The 18,395-nt window shown below is 41.0% G+C and overlaps 1 protein-coding gene across 5 annotated transcripts in view; it reads right to left on the reverse strand.

Annotated features, from left to right (window-relative positions):
- Positions 1–18,395, reverse strand: part of clec16a (C-type lectin domain containing 16A) — a 54,785-nt gene that overhangs the window by 24,439 nt on the left and 11,951 nt on the right. For all 5 annotated transcript variants that reach the window (XR_006828854.1, XR_006828853.1, XR_006828851.1 and 2 more), the window contains 11 exons: positions 16,348–16,398; positions 15,847–15,963; positions 12,488–12,797; positions 11,094–11,205; positions 10,876–10,976; positions 9,186–9,305; positions 7,350–7,459; positions 4,634–4,678; positions 2,298–2,348; positions 2,027–2,155; positions 1,214–1,334 (listed from right to left, as the gene is read on the reverse strand). Coding sequence is in view for 2 of the 5 variants with exons in the window: in XM_046074556.1 (XP_045930512.1) it covers positions 1,214–1,334; positions 2,027–2,155; positions 2,298–2,348; positions 4,634–4,678; positions 7,350–7,459; positions 9,186–9,305; positions 10,876–10,976; positions 11,094–11,205; positions 12,488–12,797; positions 15,847–15,963; positions 16,348–16,398 (1,267 nt within the window). In the remaining 3 variants the exon portion in view is untranslated. The remainder of the gene's footprint in view (positions 1–1,213; positions 1,335–2,026; positions 2,156–2,297; positions 2,349–4,633; positions 4,679–7,349; positions 7,460–9,185; positions 9,306–10,875; positions 10,977–11,093; positions 11,206–12,487; positions 12,798–15,846; positions 15,964–16,347; positions 16,399–18,395) is intronic.

Raw genomic sequence — 18,395 nt, forward strand, 5'->3', positions numbered from 1 at the left:
GTATAAGGAAACAATATAGGAAATATAACATCTTTTACTCATTTATTTAATCATTCTATGTTGGTTATTATCTCCCAAAGCTTCCTTTCTCTCCCAAAATGTTTCCATATGTTCCTTAAAGCAAAAGTTTGTCTCTTTTACAAATTTTGTAGTTAGTGTGTTTGTTTAGTTCTTTGCCATAGAAGCATACATTATACATATAAGACAATACTAACTAGTAGGATAAATTCAGTATTAGTTTAGGTCTTCTCATGGGATTTGTTGATAATAGAAATACAAATGAAACCAGGCTTATCCTTTAAGAAGCTTGTGTGAGCCGCACTAGCAAAGTCCATGTGTGAGATGATATGATATTAAATTTACCCTTTAAACACATACACACCTCAACCACATTAGTAGGTATCCGAGTAGCAGCCTTCCTTTAGGTACTGAGAAATGGAGTGCTGTGCAGTGTATGTATTGTTTTAAGTAGTCACAACATGCATGCACATGTCAACCCCCCCCCCAAAAAAAGATTTACAGATTTGCAAAGTTTGTGCACTGAGCGTGTGTGACAGAGTCATCACTACTGTTCACATTACTGTGCAGCTGTACTTATGATATCCTGCAAGGCAGAGCTAACCACGTACAAGTTTCCATAACACCATCTACACACCTGTGTACAGTAAGAGAAGGTTGTTCAGGTTATCTCAAGTGTGTGGGAAGCGGTGTGCGCAGATACTTGTGAGTGTGTCTGTATGCTCATCTGTGACGTGGTGGTTGTGAATGTTTGCATGTGCATGTGTGTGAATATTGCTTGTATGTCTGTGCTGTGCATCTATTTCTTCCTTTCGAATGTGAGAGTGTGTAAGTGCGTAAGAAAAAGTGTTTCAGATATTTATGCTGTAATTGTAGATTGATGGAGGTTCCCTTGGGGTAATTGTACACTGCAAGTTTCCATAACTCCTGCAGGGGTGGTAAGAGTTATTGTTTTCTTCTGCTCTTGTAGTTAGAGAGGCAAGTGTCTGTAATTGTCTTTCCTTGACTTTCTTAGATTATTCTTTTTTTGAACTAATTGGACTTAATTATGTAATTTAAGGTGTCTATCCCCACCCTGACGTTTAACTATTTCCCCAAAGTGAAAAAAATGATGAATAAATAAGCACGTTAGTTATCCTGTGGTCTGGTTTTGTACAGTATACAGTGTGCCTCTGTTTCTCTGCATTTGTCTTACTGAGGTCTAAAACGTCGTCTGTCTTGATAAGGTCTTCAGGTCTGGTCAGAGGCAGCTGCGTCTCAGGTTCTCCCTGAAGCTGAAGCGATAAAGACCGCAACATGAAGAACACACGGATTGCCTGTAGAGAGAGTGGGGAAGCCCGTACAATAACACACAAGCAGTTAGAGATGTCTATGTGAAATTAATCCTGTCTGAAATTGACAGTTACAACACACCGGTGAAAAGAACAAAGAAATTACAGCGCTCCTGAGACACTGACATCAATCACACAATGTTTTCATCACTGTCAGAATCAGACTAATCTCTCTCTGAATCAGATTCCACTTTATTGCCAAGTAGGTTCACAAATATAATGCATTTATAGGAATAAACATGAAATATATACATTTTAAAATATTAAATTAACACAGTATAAAAAATGTACAAGAATAATAAAGAAGATACCAAATATGGCAGTGAATGCAAAATCTGAGCTTTGTAGTGATGCTACTGTCATTTGTGACAAGGGTGTTGCAACCCCACACAGGTACTTTAAAATGTCAACTATTAAAATCCACTTGGTTGATTACATGTCCCAAGGCCTAAATAGGACACAACACATGGATTCCCAGGAATCTCACAACCTGTTTTGTCTCTGTGTCTCTCTCTCTGCCTGTGTCTGTCTGTCTGTCTGTCTCTGTCTGTCTGTCTCTGTGTGTTTGTCTGTCTGTCTGTCTGTCTGTCAGTCTGTCTGTGTGTGTGTGTGTCTCTCTGTCTGTTTGTCTGTCTCTCTGTCTGTCTGTCAGTCTGTCTGTGTGTGTGTGGACGCACCCTGCGTGTCTTCTCTACGTCTCCACAGGGCAGTCTCTTGACGAAGTCGATGCCAGTCAGAGGGGTGCCAGTGGGCGGCAGCAGTATTGAGGCATCCATCATTAGATACTCCACATTAAGAGGTTTACTCTGCAACATAACACACAGGCACGAGTAGAGACAAACCCACGTACAGCACCGGCACATACATCAGCAACACCAAGGAAATCATGGAGGGGCAACAACCCCCCACCCCCAAAGCAAACGTGACACCAACTAAAGGTCAACTAACCGTCATGCTCCTGTATTCGTCTTCAAACATGTCCAGAAAGATCTCCTCACCCTGTGATGACACAACAAAAAATTGGATGCCGGTTAAAAATAAGACAGATGGGAATGAGTGGGAAAATTGACGGACATTCTGGATGGACTTTCATACTGACTTTCATCGCCTTTTTGCATGACGCATAACTCAGCTCTCGAAAAGCCACATGCATTCACACAATAAAAACTGTAATTGCATAAAAGCAGAAAAAAAGCTAATGCATATTTTGTGTCTAGTTATACAGCTCTACATCCTCACAGTTCTGAGTTATAAACACATCTTAATTATCGTTTGTGCATACCAACTCCTCTTCTCATTTTCTTGTTTTGGCATCATGCTGGAACAGTGCCAAAGCAGTTGCTACTCAACTGTAAAACCCAATACACGCGGTTATATGTTGTAAGCCACAATGGAATGTTTCATGTTTTATTGGTTTGTTTGGTGCATCTGCTTTTTTTATTTGATAGTGACAGTAGAGATAGAGACAAAACAGAAATTGAGATATGGGCAATGACATGCAACAAAAAGGTCCCCCTAGGCGATGAGGGGAACAGCTGTTTTGTTGTCCGTGGGGTGTACAGTGCCTGATTCTGATACTGAAAAGGACAAAAAGTTGTGAACATTTGTCATAAATACGGGAGAACTGTGGCCCCTGGAGAGAGAACCGGGGACAATGAAAAATGGGAATCTCCTGGGAAAGAGGCAAGTAAGGCCAGTAGGAAGAAGGACCTTACCGCATGCATTTATAAATTCTCTATAATTAAAACTCTGATATTACTGTACTTAACAAGCCGTGTCCTGAAAACATCATCACATGCCCACATTCCGTCTTTCATGTTACCTCTTGGTCATATCCCATGTTAATGTCATATACTCAGCTGACTCATTGGCACGTCTGTGCGTGCAGAGTGTAAAAACAGTGTTTAGAGGTATACACACTCTAACGGCACTTTCTGATTATTATCAATTTCTGTGGGCATAACGTAGAACATGAGCTTTGTTTGTGCTCATTGTCACATTTCTAGATGCAGGTAGCTGACCAGCGGAACCACATTCTTCTGTTACATGTTATTTTCTTATCTGGGGATGTGAAACTACCGCTGTCCCGCTTCTCTCAAACGTGATACTGCCAGCTATGGGCACAGACCCTGTTCATCTGCTGTGTGTTCCAGCACAAGTAAATAAATATGGAGGGAGAGGAATTCTTAAGTGACATCCCATAGGCAAAAAAAACAGGAAATGCTGGACAGATAAGACAAGTTGTTTGGACACGAACAGTTGAGCACAGAGAATTGATGAATGTGGTACTAAAAGGAATGAAAAACAAATTAATTGAGTAAAGATCAACATTATTTATAATAGGAAGTGCTTAAGATATTTATATATATATATTTTTTTATAACATCCAGTGTTTTCTCCTGCTTCATGTCAGATTAATTTAATCAGATGCAGATTTATCATTTCATTATTTAATCAAAATATACCTTACATACAGGAAGCCTCTATTCAATGGTTATGTTTGGAGTGTTGATGGCAGTGACAATTTCCTGAATACTGTACATCTTTTCTGCCTCTCTGGGCCTTGATGATCCGCATGTTTTAATGGTGCGAAAGTCAGTCCAACTGAACTCCTGTGACTGATTCCAAAACTGATATCCAAAGATACTCAAAGAGAAACAGAAAGCACTGGATGCGTTTTGCCTAATTGTGTAAATATATCTATATTTATACTTTGTATAGTACACATGGGAAACACTTTCAGTTTTACCTATTACTAAACCTTCAGGGAAATGGTTTCAGTTATAATCAGTGGATACACTCACTCACGCACACTCCTACATGTGTTAGACAATAGGGACTTAACAGGTAGATTGAGATTCAGCTTTTGTTCGTGACAAGGTTCACAAGAAGAACTCATTTTAAACTGGCTGTTGGGCCTGTCTGGCTTTGTTCTTTTGTTACCCTCCCTAAAGTACCTTTCTGTCCATTAGCCCAGTCCCAGCAGCAGTCTCTGTCTGAGCAGCCAGAACAGCTAAAGTTTTTCATGGTGTGACTGTTAGCTGAAATCTTACTGTGTTACAGCAGTCAGCAACAGTGAAATATATTGCATCATTATAATTTGTTAGACAAAGTCAGTCTATGTGTCTGTGTGTGTTTTCAACTTGTAGCTTTAGTTGTCTTCCCCTTAGTGAGAGAAGCGCTTATTTCTGTAGGTTAGTGGTGCATGTGTGTGCGACCACTGGCCAGGTAAATGTCTGGTTATCCTAAAGAGTGTGCGCTGGTGTGTTGCTGTGTACACTCACCTTGTAGAATCTCCGCAGTAAATGCAGACTTTCTTCCCTAGCACCCTGCAAACAAAAAACATTAAGTATGAACAGTATCAACCATCAGTCACGTGACACACACACACACACACACACACACACAGAAATACAAACTTCAACTAATGTGTAAAAGGTCAAACAAAGTTAAGAAACAAACTGCCAGAAATCGTGTTGGATATAAAAAAGCAAAATTACCCAATGACTGCAATATTTGAGGAACCCACACCAGTGTTTCCCTTATGAGTTCAGGAGCGGCGGTGCGCCACTGCTGAATTGTGACTGCCGCCACAAAAAGTTCCCACAATCATTATTATATCAGTGTGCTACTTATTTTCACTCACACAATGTGCGAGGAAGGTAACACTCAAGGTGCTTTTATAGGAGCAGCATAACTCCAATTCGGGAGGTGCGTAGCAAGTGTTTGATTGAGCGGCAGAATATTAGATTCTGGCAGTAAATGTACTCTGTCGGTTACAGTGTGTCAGCTTCTCAAGGCCAAGAAAAGTCTGTTTGTTGTTTCCCATCTGGTGGAAAAGTGAAGCCCGTTTGCACTAACTTAGCTAACATCTCCCCTCCCCTCAGACTGCGCAGTGTAGCAGGAAAGCTTATACAGTAGGCTGCGTCTTTTGGCTGCTGTAACTTAGCTCTATTTATAGAAAGTAACTGGTTGCTGTATTTTATTACTACCTACTTTTCCAATGTTGAGAACACCAGTTACAAACTTAGACTAAACTGGTGTAGCCTACAGCTCTGTCCTGTTCACAGACTGGTTCATTCTAAATTATTTTTCATATGAGTCTGAAAAAGTGGTTGTTAGGAAAAGAAAGGACAGTGGTGACTGCAGGAGCTGAGGTTAGTAAAGCAAATTAGTGATGCAAACTAGTCCTTTTAAGCTAATGAGGAGACGTTTCTTTTTGTATTTTAATGTGCAAATAAAATGCAGCTCAGAAGGGAGGTGGTTTCTCATGTTGCCTATTTTGTTATATTAATGTCTACAGATAAATGTCAAAAGCTGTAAAATAAAGACACAAAAGGCAAACATGAACAATCGTATCTGTAATGATTCTGAAGTCATTAACAGGGTTTTCCTGCCATTAAGGCTCAGGGGGTGATTCCCAAAACCTGCTGTGCTATAAATGTAAAATCACTGTGGAAAGCGTCATAACCAACCCAATTACTTTCCCCAAATCCAAAGGTTGTAGTTCCTCAACAGTAGACTGATCTTGGTGTGTGGTGTTGGTTATTTATTATCTGCTTTAGCTTTTCCAACTATTTGTTCAAAGATATGGTGAAAATAATGGCCCAATATGATGTGGAAATACATATTTTTTTATTGGAAAACGTAAAATATTCTTGCGGGAGAGCCCCACCCCCCACCCCCAGACATACTACGCGCACAAATTTTCTTCACTCAACTCCACCCTAGGGGAAACACTGCACGCTGGCTGTTCCTGAGAAAAGGTGACATCTATAAATGGTATTCACATCATTAACTTCTAGTGTATCCCTCACTTAATAGGAATCTGACACAATGTACTGTAACTGTTAGTGATGCCGTTTCTCCTGTGCTGCGTTAACCACTTCCTCTGACATCAATAAATCCTTCCCTGGTTTCCCCAATCATATGAGGAATCAGAGAGTTAGAGGAAGGATAGGAAGTAGGTTTTCCTTGAACAATGTGAATCTGTTTGTGATTAACACTCAACAAACTAAACCTGGAAATGCCGGCCTTTTCTGTCAGAGATTAGAAACACGACTAGTCATCTATATCTGCAGGGCAGGAAGAGAATTAGCAGGGTGAGGGAAAATTCCCCATGACAATAATTTTTTCCCTAGGATCAGATTTCTGGAATTTTAGAAAGCCAGAAGTCACAACTTGACAGATACTTTAGCAAAATAATGATCATGATTCCTGGTAAGACCCTCAGCATTACCATTTCAGATAAAGGAGCACTGACCCATTTGAAAGGGGCTATTCATTAATATTAACCTATGTCAGAGGTGGGAAATTTTCTCAAGCAGAAACCCCCAGTGATGTTAAACTGACTGACATCAACACTACGGGAAACCTGACCAGACTGCTCGGCAAAAACTACAAGATTTCAATTCACTTTTAAATTCAGTCAGATCAGAAAACTTTTTTTTTCTTTTTTCTTTTTTTAAATGAAATCCTGAAAACCAAAAAGCAACAGCACAAGTACTTCCTGTAAGTCCTGGGAGGAAAGGAAAGGGGAATGCAGTGAAAGAAAGGGTGGGGAGGAATTACCCTGAAGTGAGAGAAGAGGAAATAAAACATTTCCCAGAAAGACTAGGAAGAAAAATCGATGGCTGTGCAAAGCAAAGACAGGTAGCGAGAGAGAGAGGGAGAGCAGAGAAATCATGGTGGTCCAGCTTCAATCATACACCATCCGCTGAAATATGTCTTGGTCATAACCACCAATTAGCACTCATTGAAAACCCCCGCAGCTTCAGATTGTGAGGATGTTAAATGTAGAGGGGCTGTTTTACTGCACTGAAAGAAAACCTCCTATGGATGACACAAGATCCAACCTTCCACCTCAGACCCACCGATCCCTGACACTGTGTGTGTGTGTGTGTGTGTGTGTGTGTGTGTGTGTGTGTGTGTGTGTGTGTGTGTCAGGTTTTACAGGCCTGTATGTATATGAGTAGTGTGTACATTTTGTGTATGCTGTACCTCCAGGCAGGCCAGATGGATGTCTTTGATTATACAGTGGCTTCCAGACAGCACAGACTGCTTTAATAAGAGGCAGCTCAGCTCCATGGTAGCTAGGCGCACTTTACCATCTACACATAAGAGAAATATATGATTAATAAACAAGGATAACTTACTGTAGTCCCATATTGGCCAAACAAAGCATTGTTTACATGGAATAATGTGTACAGTGTTAGTGTTAATATTTAATTAATGGGCTAAAATGTGTTTATAACGTGTATGAAATTAAATGTACATATGGTTTGAGCATAATAACAGCATCATCTACTACATATACAAACCCCATTTCCAGAAATGTAGGGATATTTTCCAAAATGTAATAAAAACTATAATCTGTGATATATTTCTTCAACCTTTATTTAACTGACAAAAGTACAAAGATTTTCAATGGTTTTACAAACCAGCACAATTATTATTATTATTATTATTATTATATGTATTTTGTTGATATAAACAAAGTTTCATGCCTGCAACACATTTAACAAAAGAATGGACAAAATTAAAATATGATTGAAAAGTGCACATCAGGATATATATAATATCCAAGTAACACCTGTTTTGAGGACAATAAGCAGGCTAATTGGTAACAGGTGAGGTGTCATGATTGGATATAATAGTAGCATCCGCCAAAAGGCTCAGTCTCTGCAAGTAAGGATGGGTCGTGGCTCACCCTCTTTGTGCCAAAATTCATGAGAAAATTGTTAGTCAGTTCAAAGTGAACGATTCTCAATACAAGACTGCAGAGGGTTTAGGTCTTTCAAAGTCAACACTACATAATATTGTGAAAAGATTCAGGGAATTTGGAAACATCCAAGTCTAAATGTGAAGGTCGGAAACCCCTGTTGGATGCATGTGCGTGACCTTCAAGGCCTCAGGTGGCACTGCCTAAGAAACCGTCACACTCTGTGACAAATATGAGGCCAATGTTTTCTTTCATTACGGCTCCGTCTCCTCCTGGCAACAATAACAGAAGCCATCTCTGCACAACACTTGGCGGTTTGCACCTTCCTTTCATACGTATTAAATACAGAAGCTGTTGCACTCACTTGAAATTACGTTTAGGCTTGGTAGATCACATTTCTTGTAGTAAATAAATGTATTTGCATGTTACGCCCCAAAATGTATATTCATAAACGCAAAAGTAAATGAACAACAGGTGCTATCTTGCACGTTTGAAAGACATCATTCTGCGTGCACACAGTTAGTAGATCAGCTCAAGTGCTAATTTGCTGGTGATATCAAGTTTGCACACGTTTTTACTCACGCAAACCTTTAGTAAATCAGGCCCAGAGTGCGTGTGCTTGACTGGCCTGCTGCCAGACCAGATCTGTCTCCTGTTGAAAATGTATGGCGCGTCATGAAGAGAAAAATCAGACACTGGTGACCACAGACTGTTGAGAAGTCAGTAAAACTATAGAAAATCTTTTCTTTGTACTTTTGCCAGTTAAATAAAGGTTCATGTGAATTAACAAATCCCAGATTTTAGTTTTTTTAATCACAGTTTGGAAAATATCTGTATAACTTTTTTGGAAATGGATTTCGTATTTTCGCTTGTATAGAACTTCTCATAGCACCTGTTTTTGGTCGCATGTTCAGTGTGAAAATATGCAAATAACATCCAAAGAAAAGAATAGTGTTTGTGTATGGAACCGCTTTAAATTTCATATTCAGAGCCGTACTCAGTAATGGGAATTCAACAGAGGGACTGGCTCGTATGGGTCATTAAGATAACTAAAGATATTCAAAATGAGTGTGTGTGTGTGTGTGTGTGTGTGTGTGTGTGTGTGTGTGTGTTACCTGGTTGTGCTGCCTGGCTCATAACTCTGATAAGTCTCTCTACCAGCACCAGGCTGTAGGAGCTCTTCTCCTGGTCAGGAACCGGCAACTGCAAACGCTCCAAAAGATCTCGGTTTATACCTACAGCCAGGCGGACAGGCAGGGAGGCAGACCAGGTAAGGAAAAAAGTTGCACAGGAGATTTGGTGGCATAAACATGAACACTGATGGTATAGGCTTGTTAAAAAATTATGTAAACTTCAGTCCTGTGTCTACTACAAAATAATCTGAGGCAAGGCACCAACTCAATTAACAATATCAACGTGTTGTATCATAAAAGTGGCCATTATGACTCTATGGGTCATGCCACTGGCCACCTCTATTATAGTAATTGTGTGTATTGTATTGAACAGTGTACAGTCTCCTCCAACAGTATTGGAACGGTAAGGCAAATTCCTTTGTTTTTGTTGTTCACTGAAGACATTTGGGTTTAAGATCAAAAGATGAGTATGAGTTCACAATTTCAGCTTTTATTTCCTGGTATTCACATCTAGAGGTGTTAAACAACTTAGGACATATCACAGTTTGTATTAGACCACAGCATTCTTAGGTGAGAAAAAGTAATGGAACAAATAATCTTAAAGTAAATAACATTTAATATTTGGTGGCGTAACCCTTGCTTGCAATAACTGGCTCAAGCCTGCGACCCATCGACATCACCAAACTGTTGCATTCTTCATTTGTGATGCTATTCCAGGCTTTTACGGCAGCTTCTTTCAGTTCTTGTTTGTTTCGGGATGTTTCTCCCTTCAGTCTCCTTTTAAGCAGGTGAAATGCATGCTCTATTGGGTTAAGGTCATATGACTGACTTGGCCAGTCAAAAACCTTCCACTTTTTCCCTCTGATGAAGTCCTTTGTTTTGTTGGCAGTGTGCTTTGGCTCATTGTCCTGCTGCATGCTAAACTTCCTCCCGATTAGTTTCAATGGGTTTCTCCATAAATTGGCAGACAAAATGTTTCTGTACACTTCTGAATTCATTCTGCTGCTACCATCATCAGTTACATCATCAATAAATATTAATGAGCCTGTTCCAGTAGCAGCCATGCTCGCCCAAGCCATGACATTACCTCCACCATGCTTCACAGATGAGCTTGTATGCTTCGAATCATAAGCAGTTCCTTTCTTTCTCCACACTTTGGCCTTTCCATCACTTTGGTAGAGATTAATCTTGGCCTCATCAGTCCATAAGATTGTGTTGCAGAACTTTTGCGGCTCGTCTCTATACTTCTTTGCAAATTTCACAATGGCTTACTTTTCTCCCATAGACAGCTCTCTGGTCTTCATGTTGGTTTATCCTCTTTAACAGGAAATGCAGTCTTTATAGGATGAAAATTTAGACTAGTCATGCAGAGTTATTAAATGTTTGGACAATCAACCTAAAAGGCAACACCTGGGCAACAAGAAACAGTCACATGTTCCAATGAGAGCTGAAATTCTGAACTCATCTTTATGATCATAAACCCAATGTGTTCAGTGAACAAAAACAAAGGAATTTGCCATACCGTACTTTTGGAGGTGACTATATATTGAAACAAATCTTTTTTAGAAATATACGAAGTTCTGCACAGCCTATATGGATGCGGGTTAACTTAATGTACCAGAACATATCTAAATGAGCCAGTATAACCAACCAAATAAGTATAAAGGGCAACCTTTGCTGTGTGAGACGGCATAGAGCAGGCAGAGGACAAACAGGGCGTGGTAGTCATCGTTGGTGCAGTCGAGAGCACTGTACACCATGTCTAAGAACGGCCTGCAGAGAGAGAGAGAAGATATCAGCAGTCCACAGACACTTTCGTCTGATAGTGGAAAGAATAAATAAAAGACAAATCTAACAGTTCAGCGTGTTCAGATGTGTGTTTACATGTACCTGCTCCTCTGTGTGTGTGTGCGGGTGGCGGCAGCAGTTTTCTCCTCATCGGTGATGTTCTGCTCCGTCAGCTCCGACACCTTACACTTCTCCATCACCACCATCTCGATCTCTGTGCACACACATGCTTTGTACTTAACTTACGTAAGGGACTATAAATGTGAAGATTGACAAACACATCATTGCTCTGAAGTCACCAGTGATTATGAATGTTCACTCTGAAAATACTTCCTTCTCGACCTTCATCGGTCCAAAAAATATAGTAGCAGAAGATGGGCCAATCGTGCCATCATTGTCTGCCAACTATGACTAAAATATTGATTTTCATAAGCATGTAAAATGTACGGAATATTTCAATCAATGATGTACATTCCTGTCTATCCTATTTATCACTTTTCTGATCAATCAGTTAAATAGGGTAGGTGTTGTAAGTGTTTTTTTTCCACCCCAAATGGTACATGTCTCATTTTGAAACTATCCGTTCCTCTACAGCCCACAATGACATTTGTGTTAAAAAAAAACAAACCCATGCTGTCAAATTCTGTGCAATGGGCCCTCAGAAGCCCTAAAGATTGTATAGTCCTGCAATGACTCTCTGCAAAAAGAGTCTATCAGCAAAAGTAAAGAAGGAATCATTTCAGATGAGTGAAATGGTCACACTTTTATTTAACACACACACACACACACACACACACACTTGGATGCTAACAAACATACACACACATGCACACAGAGGAGGAGTGAGAGACAGGCGGAGAGGTGAGGAGCACAGGATGGATGGTGTGTCACCGTGGATATGGACTGTGGGCTGCCATGGAGGTTGTATTGGACATGTGATCCGTGGAAGCCATGGCAACCACGGGGTAATTAAGAGGTGCCAAACAGGGGGATGCAGCAGAAAGAGGGAGGGCCTCATCTCAAAACCAGCCAAAGAGGAATTTCTGATAAAAATTAGTGTCTTTCCACTTCTACTCTTTTTCTCCCGCATTTTGTCTTTTTGCCTCAACTTCTGACTCTTTTTGTCTTTTGACATTTGCTGTTTTCAGGAGTCATGCATGTGCTTATCTTACTACTTATGAGGCTGCATAGTCTAATCTGAATTTGGCACAAAAAAAACAAAATACAGGAAATGCATGGAGATGACGGCAGCAGTCATGTGCACACAAAAACAGAGCACTTTTATAGTAAAAGTTTAGCTGCCATCATCTTTTTAGTTATTCTGTTTTTTTAAGAGTTAGTCTCCCTCTTTTCTGTTAAGAGACGAGGGGCTGCTGCTGTGGTGCCTGTTGGGTAACCAGGGTGCATCATGGGAGACTGCGTCTGATTGATGGGAGTAAAGAAACACTCACAAACACAGTCCTGTACTGCTGTATCTCAACGAGACACCCACTCACCTTCCGCCGTCTCCCCACTCGCTCTGCTTCCCTTAGAACTCCCTCCTCCTACTCCCTCTGTACCTTTTCCCTTCTCTCTCTCTCGGCCTCCCTCCCTCTCTCCTCCGCGGCCATCATCGTCCCAGCCCTCCTCCCCTCCTCCTCCTCCTCCTCCTCCTCCCCCAGTCCTTTCGTCCTCCTCCTCCTCGCCCAGGTTCTTGTAGTTTGGCCTCCTCTGAGTTCTCTTGCGCCCACGGTGGCGGGACAGCTCCAGGGAGCGCTCCAGAGACTCCGGGGGCTTGGCGAACCGACGCACACCTCCTGCACTGGCCTGGGGTGTTGGAGACGGACAGAGAGGAATCACAGAGGCAAGAGTGTGAGATGGGAAGAGACTACATGCCTGGAGTAGGCCACAGAGTAGTAATTATTTTATCAAGTTATATTATGTCAGAATTCATTCTGGAGATCATTAAATAATTTTGTTATCAAGTGCTTTCATAGATGATTTTGGTTAAAATAAAGCTGTGGTGGTCACTTTGCTTCCTGGTTTTTAATATCTACAGGCAGATAATATACAAGTGAGAAAAAGAAAATGGCTGTATGATGAATGTATTTAGTCAGCTAAAGATATTCTGGATTAAACACACTCAGAGGCCTAGATACTTGGAAGAAACTGTCTCGTTTCCAGAAAGCAATATCACTGCAACCTAAATGCAAAAAACAGACACACAAACTTGCACGAGAACACATGCATGCACAAAAACACACTTGCACAACTGATCACGTCCATATCTTATCACACATGCACACACAGAGCCTTACAGTAAATCCTTCTTGCACTATCTTGTTGATCAAAGTCAGTTAAAACACCCAAGCCACTTCCTCCCTGATAAACTCTCAAAGAAAAATGACCACTTGACACACATACACACAGTTTATAACTGACTTTGAGGCTACTTCTGTGAAGCCATACTGGAACCAGAACCCATTCTCGCATATAGCCTTCAAACTTGCAGCAAAATGCAGATACGCACACAGGAAACAGCTGGTAAATGACACGATGCTGAACGAAGATGTCAACACTGACTTACAGTAAAACTGTGTATTCATAATGACAACAACTACTACTACTGATTCTAATGATGAAATTGAATACAGAATAGTGACTATTAAAAATTTTAATGTTTTTAATGGTTTGTGTTTCAGATTAAGTCAGCCCCAGTTTTAGACCAAAACTCCCGACGCATAATAATGCTAAAGCCTTAGCTACTCATTTCCACAGAATACTTTTTAATCCTTCTTGTAGTCAGCCACACTTTCAAAAACACTGATACCTGTATCACCTATCTGTTTCACTGGGTACATGGGAGCACTTAGGATTGTACTGTAGTTGCTGCTAAAAACACTCTGTGTATTCTGTCAGACATAAACCACAGACTAGTCAGTGTGTGTATTGCACCTGTTAGCTGACTCTGTTCTGGTAAACTGCTCACACTCTGAGCCTATGCTGAGAAATTAATGGAGGTCAGAGAGCATGTGAGGCGCACATGCACACACACACACACACACAAATAGGGCACCATTTACAGTTCAAAGATATACATGTGAATGCATAAAACTAAAACAGCTGCATGTGCTTTTCAAACAAAGATACTTGTACAGACATGCAAATGTTGACATGATGAATCTAACTGGTGCATTTGCAAGTAAACAGGTGTGCAAAACATAGAGATAGAGAGAGAAAAAAAAACACTTCTTCCAGGAAAGAGATTTAGGTTAGGTGAGCCAGCTCTGTCAGTGTTCCATCATGAGACCTAATTTCCTTCCACATCACAGACAAACAGGAAGGACCATTTGACCACGTGCATAAAACCGAACCCGTGCATCATCTTTCTGTGTTTATTTACAATAAATCCAACCATAACACGACAACAGCTCTATCTTATGTGGCAAAAACAATTAACATCTACAATCCAACATGCAATCACAAGAAATCATTCTGCAAAAACGCTGGTGTCCTAATGTGCCTGCAAACATGCAGGTATGAGCACATACCAGCAATGAACGAAGAACACAAACACACACACACACACACACACACACACACACACACACACACACACATCACTGCAGGTTAACTGCAAGTGAATAACACCGCCATCTGAAGTAGTAACCAATCTTCTATTCAGAGTAAGAAAATCTTAAGTGAGTCCTAAATATAGAAAACATTTCATTTGAGTTATGGGCCATGTTGAATTCTGTTTGAGGGAATTATCTGATAGAACATTCATTTCAGTGGCCTCTAGAGCGTATATACACACACTATGCTGCTCTAATATTTGGAAAATTGCAACACAAATACAGTATGGCAAGTCCACAAAATGCAGAGAAAGAGAATAGCACTGCTGAATGAATAGCTGACAGGTACTAGTTTGGGTCTGGCTGCCTCCTGTTGTGGTAGACCGACACTGACATCACACCTCAACTCACATTCACTGAAAAGGTAGGCCGCTTCTTACAACAGTCACAGGTCTAGCACGCGCAAACACGCGAACACACAGACACACAGACACACACACAGACACACACACACACACGCTGAGCAGAGAAAATAACCACAAGGGTTCTCAGAAACGCTCACTACCTCTGCACACCCACCTGGCTTCAAAAACAGATGGTCAAAAAAAATTAACAAGAGGGAAGGAGGTATGAGGGAAGAGAAACTGAATCACAGGCGAAGAAAAAAATGGGAGGAAGAGAGAATTAGAAAAAGAATAGTGAGGCGAATCGGATGGGGAGGATGAGGGGGAGTTAAGGGGGAGATAGAGAAAGAAAAAAAAAAAAAAGGGAAATAACACCAAGATACAGACGTAAATACCAAGAGATACTCGGAGAAAGCCCATACAAAGACAGACAGAAGGTTTCAATCCAACGCTTAGAGGTGAGAAAAGACGGAAAAAAGGGAGAGTGTGTTTGAAAAATGTAAAGAAGAAAAACAATGTAAGTAATTTGCATATTGCTGCCTTGATGTGGCTGAATCACGGAGAAAACACATGACCCTGTGATCTCATAACCACCAACCTGAACTTCTGGAACTCTAGTCTGTCTGTGTATGTACAATGTGTGCATGTGTGTGCGGGCACGTATCCATGCAGTCAGCAACTTTGGTGTGCAATTCTTGTTTGTATGCTCCCAGCGTGTTTATGTACTAGTGTGACTGTACCTCAATGTACAATCTGCCGTGTGTGTGTCGAACATTACGGTGTTTCTAGTTTGTATGTTGGTCTGTACAGTGTGCGCTTACAGCGTGTGTGTGTGTGTGTGTGTGTGTGTGTGTGTGTGTGTGTGTGTGTGTGTGTGTGTGTGTGTGTGTGTGTTACCATGGTCTTCTGCGTGCTGTGTATATCCGTCTGTGGGGTGAAGACAGACAGGTCTCCATTGAGAATAACTTCGGCCAGGGCGTTGACCATAGGCTGATAGTGGATGATCAGAAACACCTGTAAAAACACACAGATATACCCAATAAAAACCAAAACCAAAAACGTCTATAAAAACAACCCGTTCATTGCAAAGAAAAGGTAAGGTTCATAACTCAATTCTACATAAAATGTATTTTAAACGATGCAAAACACCTGTAGGAGGACTTGATACTGCTCTTTTAACTGTGCTGCATGTCAAATAAAAGTGAACAGCTTACATTGAATTTCAAAGTCAAATTTTGGAGTTCACTGAACAGGTTTACCTTACATGGGAAAGCAAAAGCAAATAGGATAAATCGGCAGCATGACTGGAGGATCAACATCCAACCACACAACTACAATATACCGGTGCTTTAGTGATGGCTGGTGGTGGCGTCTGATGTTTGTGCGTGTCTTGCTTACTTGAGACAGCAGGTAGAGGGACACCTGAGGGTTGATCTTTCGCTCTTCAGACTAAAGAAACAGAAAAATTTAAAGGCCAGTCAAGGTCACACATATAGCAGTCCTATAGCTAGTGCAGAAAGGGAAGGATTAGTGAAATGCATAATGAGATAAAACTGGAGAGAGTGAGGAGAGACAAAGCATGTTTAAGTAGTTCAGACCTTCACTTTAGCACGTGGACACACCACCTAGGGCTGGGCCGCATATCAGTATAATGAGGTATATGGATATAATATAAAAAGAAATATAAAATTAGACAATACCATTTATACAGATATAGTTTGATGTTGAGTAAATTAATATGTTTACACAAAGTCCTGCCAGTGTCTGATCCCCTCTCTCTCTCTCTCTCATCGTGCAGCCCCGCCCCTCTCTGTGTCTGTACGCAGCTGTCTACTCACAAACTCTCTAACAACACGAAGCGAGACACAGTGCTGGTAGCCACTGCTAAAGACCTGGCTTGTAAAAAGAAAAACAACAGTTCAGTGAGTGTTTCCCACACATGCGCTTTACTTTGACGGGCCGCCCAGGTATATTGGGCGACACATTGTAGCATTTATCAGAAAAACACAGTCATTACGTTACAAGTCGCGACACGGTGGATATTTTACAAGAGAGGACCAGGTAAAGCGACAGTGAACACACCAGTGCAGACGTCATTTGTTAGCTACCGTCATTAACTCATCTCTTTAGCATGCGGCGCAGCTGCTGCTGTGAACGGAATTGCGAGTGAAAAAAGTACAGAAGATAAGCGACTTTATATAACGTAGCCTACAACTGATGGAGAAAGTCACCGGAGCAGACACACGGAAAGAAGCATGGTACGCTGACGTGTTTGCAGCAGAGGTACGTTAGGTCTGTGAGTGTGAAGAGAACTGAAGGAGGCGGATTCAAAAAGTGAGTGACACTGAACATGGTAAATGAAGTATAATTAAAACGGTGAAACAAGCTACTACAAATAATAAAAACAATGCCCGCTAAAACTGATGAGATTAATCACTAAAAAATAATTGTTAGTTGCAGCCTTCAATGGGCAAAAAAATTTTCATCGGTGAAATCACATTTAAATAAAAACCAAGATGACACTGTACCCACACACAGCATTTCTCTGAGGTGTTCTTTAACACGTTAACTGGAAAAACACATACTTGCAAATGTGTTAAAACCATACACTGTAAAAAGGTTTTAACACATCATGTGCTAACAATTTGGCATTACCGTATTTTAGACATGCATGGAGGACGCAGCTTTTATACACTCACCTAAAGGATTATTAGGAACACCTGTTCAATTTCTCATTAATGCAATTATCTAATCAACCAATCACATGGCAGTTGCTTCAATGCATTTAGGGGTGTGGTCCTGGTCAAGACAATCTCCTGAACTCCAAACTGAATGTCAGAATGGGAAAGAAAGGTGATTTAAGCAATTTTGAGCGTGGCACGGTTGTTGGTGCCAGACGGGCCCGTCTGAGTATATCTGCTCAGGATTTTCACGCACAACCATTTCTAGGGTTTACAAAGAATGGTGTGAAAAGGGAAAAACATCCAGTATGCGGCAGTCCTGTGGGCGAAAATGCCTTGTTGATGCTAGAAGTAAGAGGAGAATGGGCCGACTGATTCAAGCTGATAGAAGAGCAGCTTTGACTGAAATAACCACTCGTTACAACCGAGGTATGCAGCAAAGCATTTGTGAAGCCACAACACGCACAACCTTGAGGCGGTTGGGCTACAACAGCAGAAGACCCCACCGGGTACCACTAATCTCCACTACAAATAGGAAAAAGAGGCTACAATTTGCAAGAGCTCACCAAAATTGGACAGTTGAAGACTGGAAAAATGTTGCCTGGTCTGATGAGTCTCGATTTCTGTTGAGACATTCAGATGGTAGAGTCAGAATTTGGCGTAAACAGAATGAGAACATGGATCCATCATGCCTTGTTACCACTGTGCAGGCTGGTGGTGGTGGTGTAATGGTGTGGGGGATGTTTTCTTGGCACACTTCAGGCC

Source organism: Micropterus dolomieu, linkage group LG02 (assembly GCF_021292245.1).
Source record: "Micropterus dolomieu isolate WLL.071019.BEF.003 ecotype Adirondacks linkage group LG02, ASM2129224v1, whole genome shotgun sequence".
Lineage (NCBI taxonomy): Eukaryota > Metazoa > Chordata > Actinopteri > Centrarchiformes > Centrarchidae > Micropterus > Micropterus dolomieu.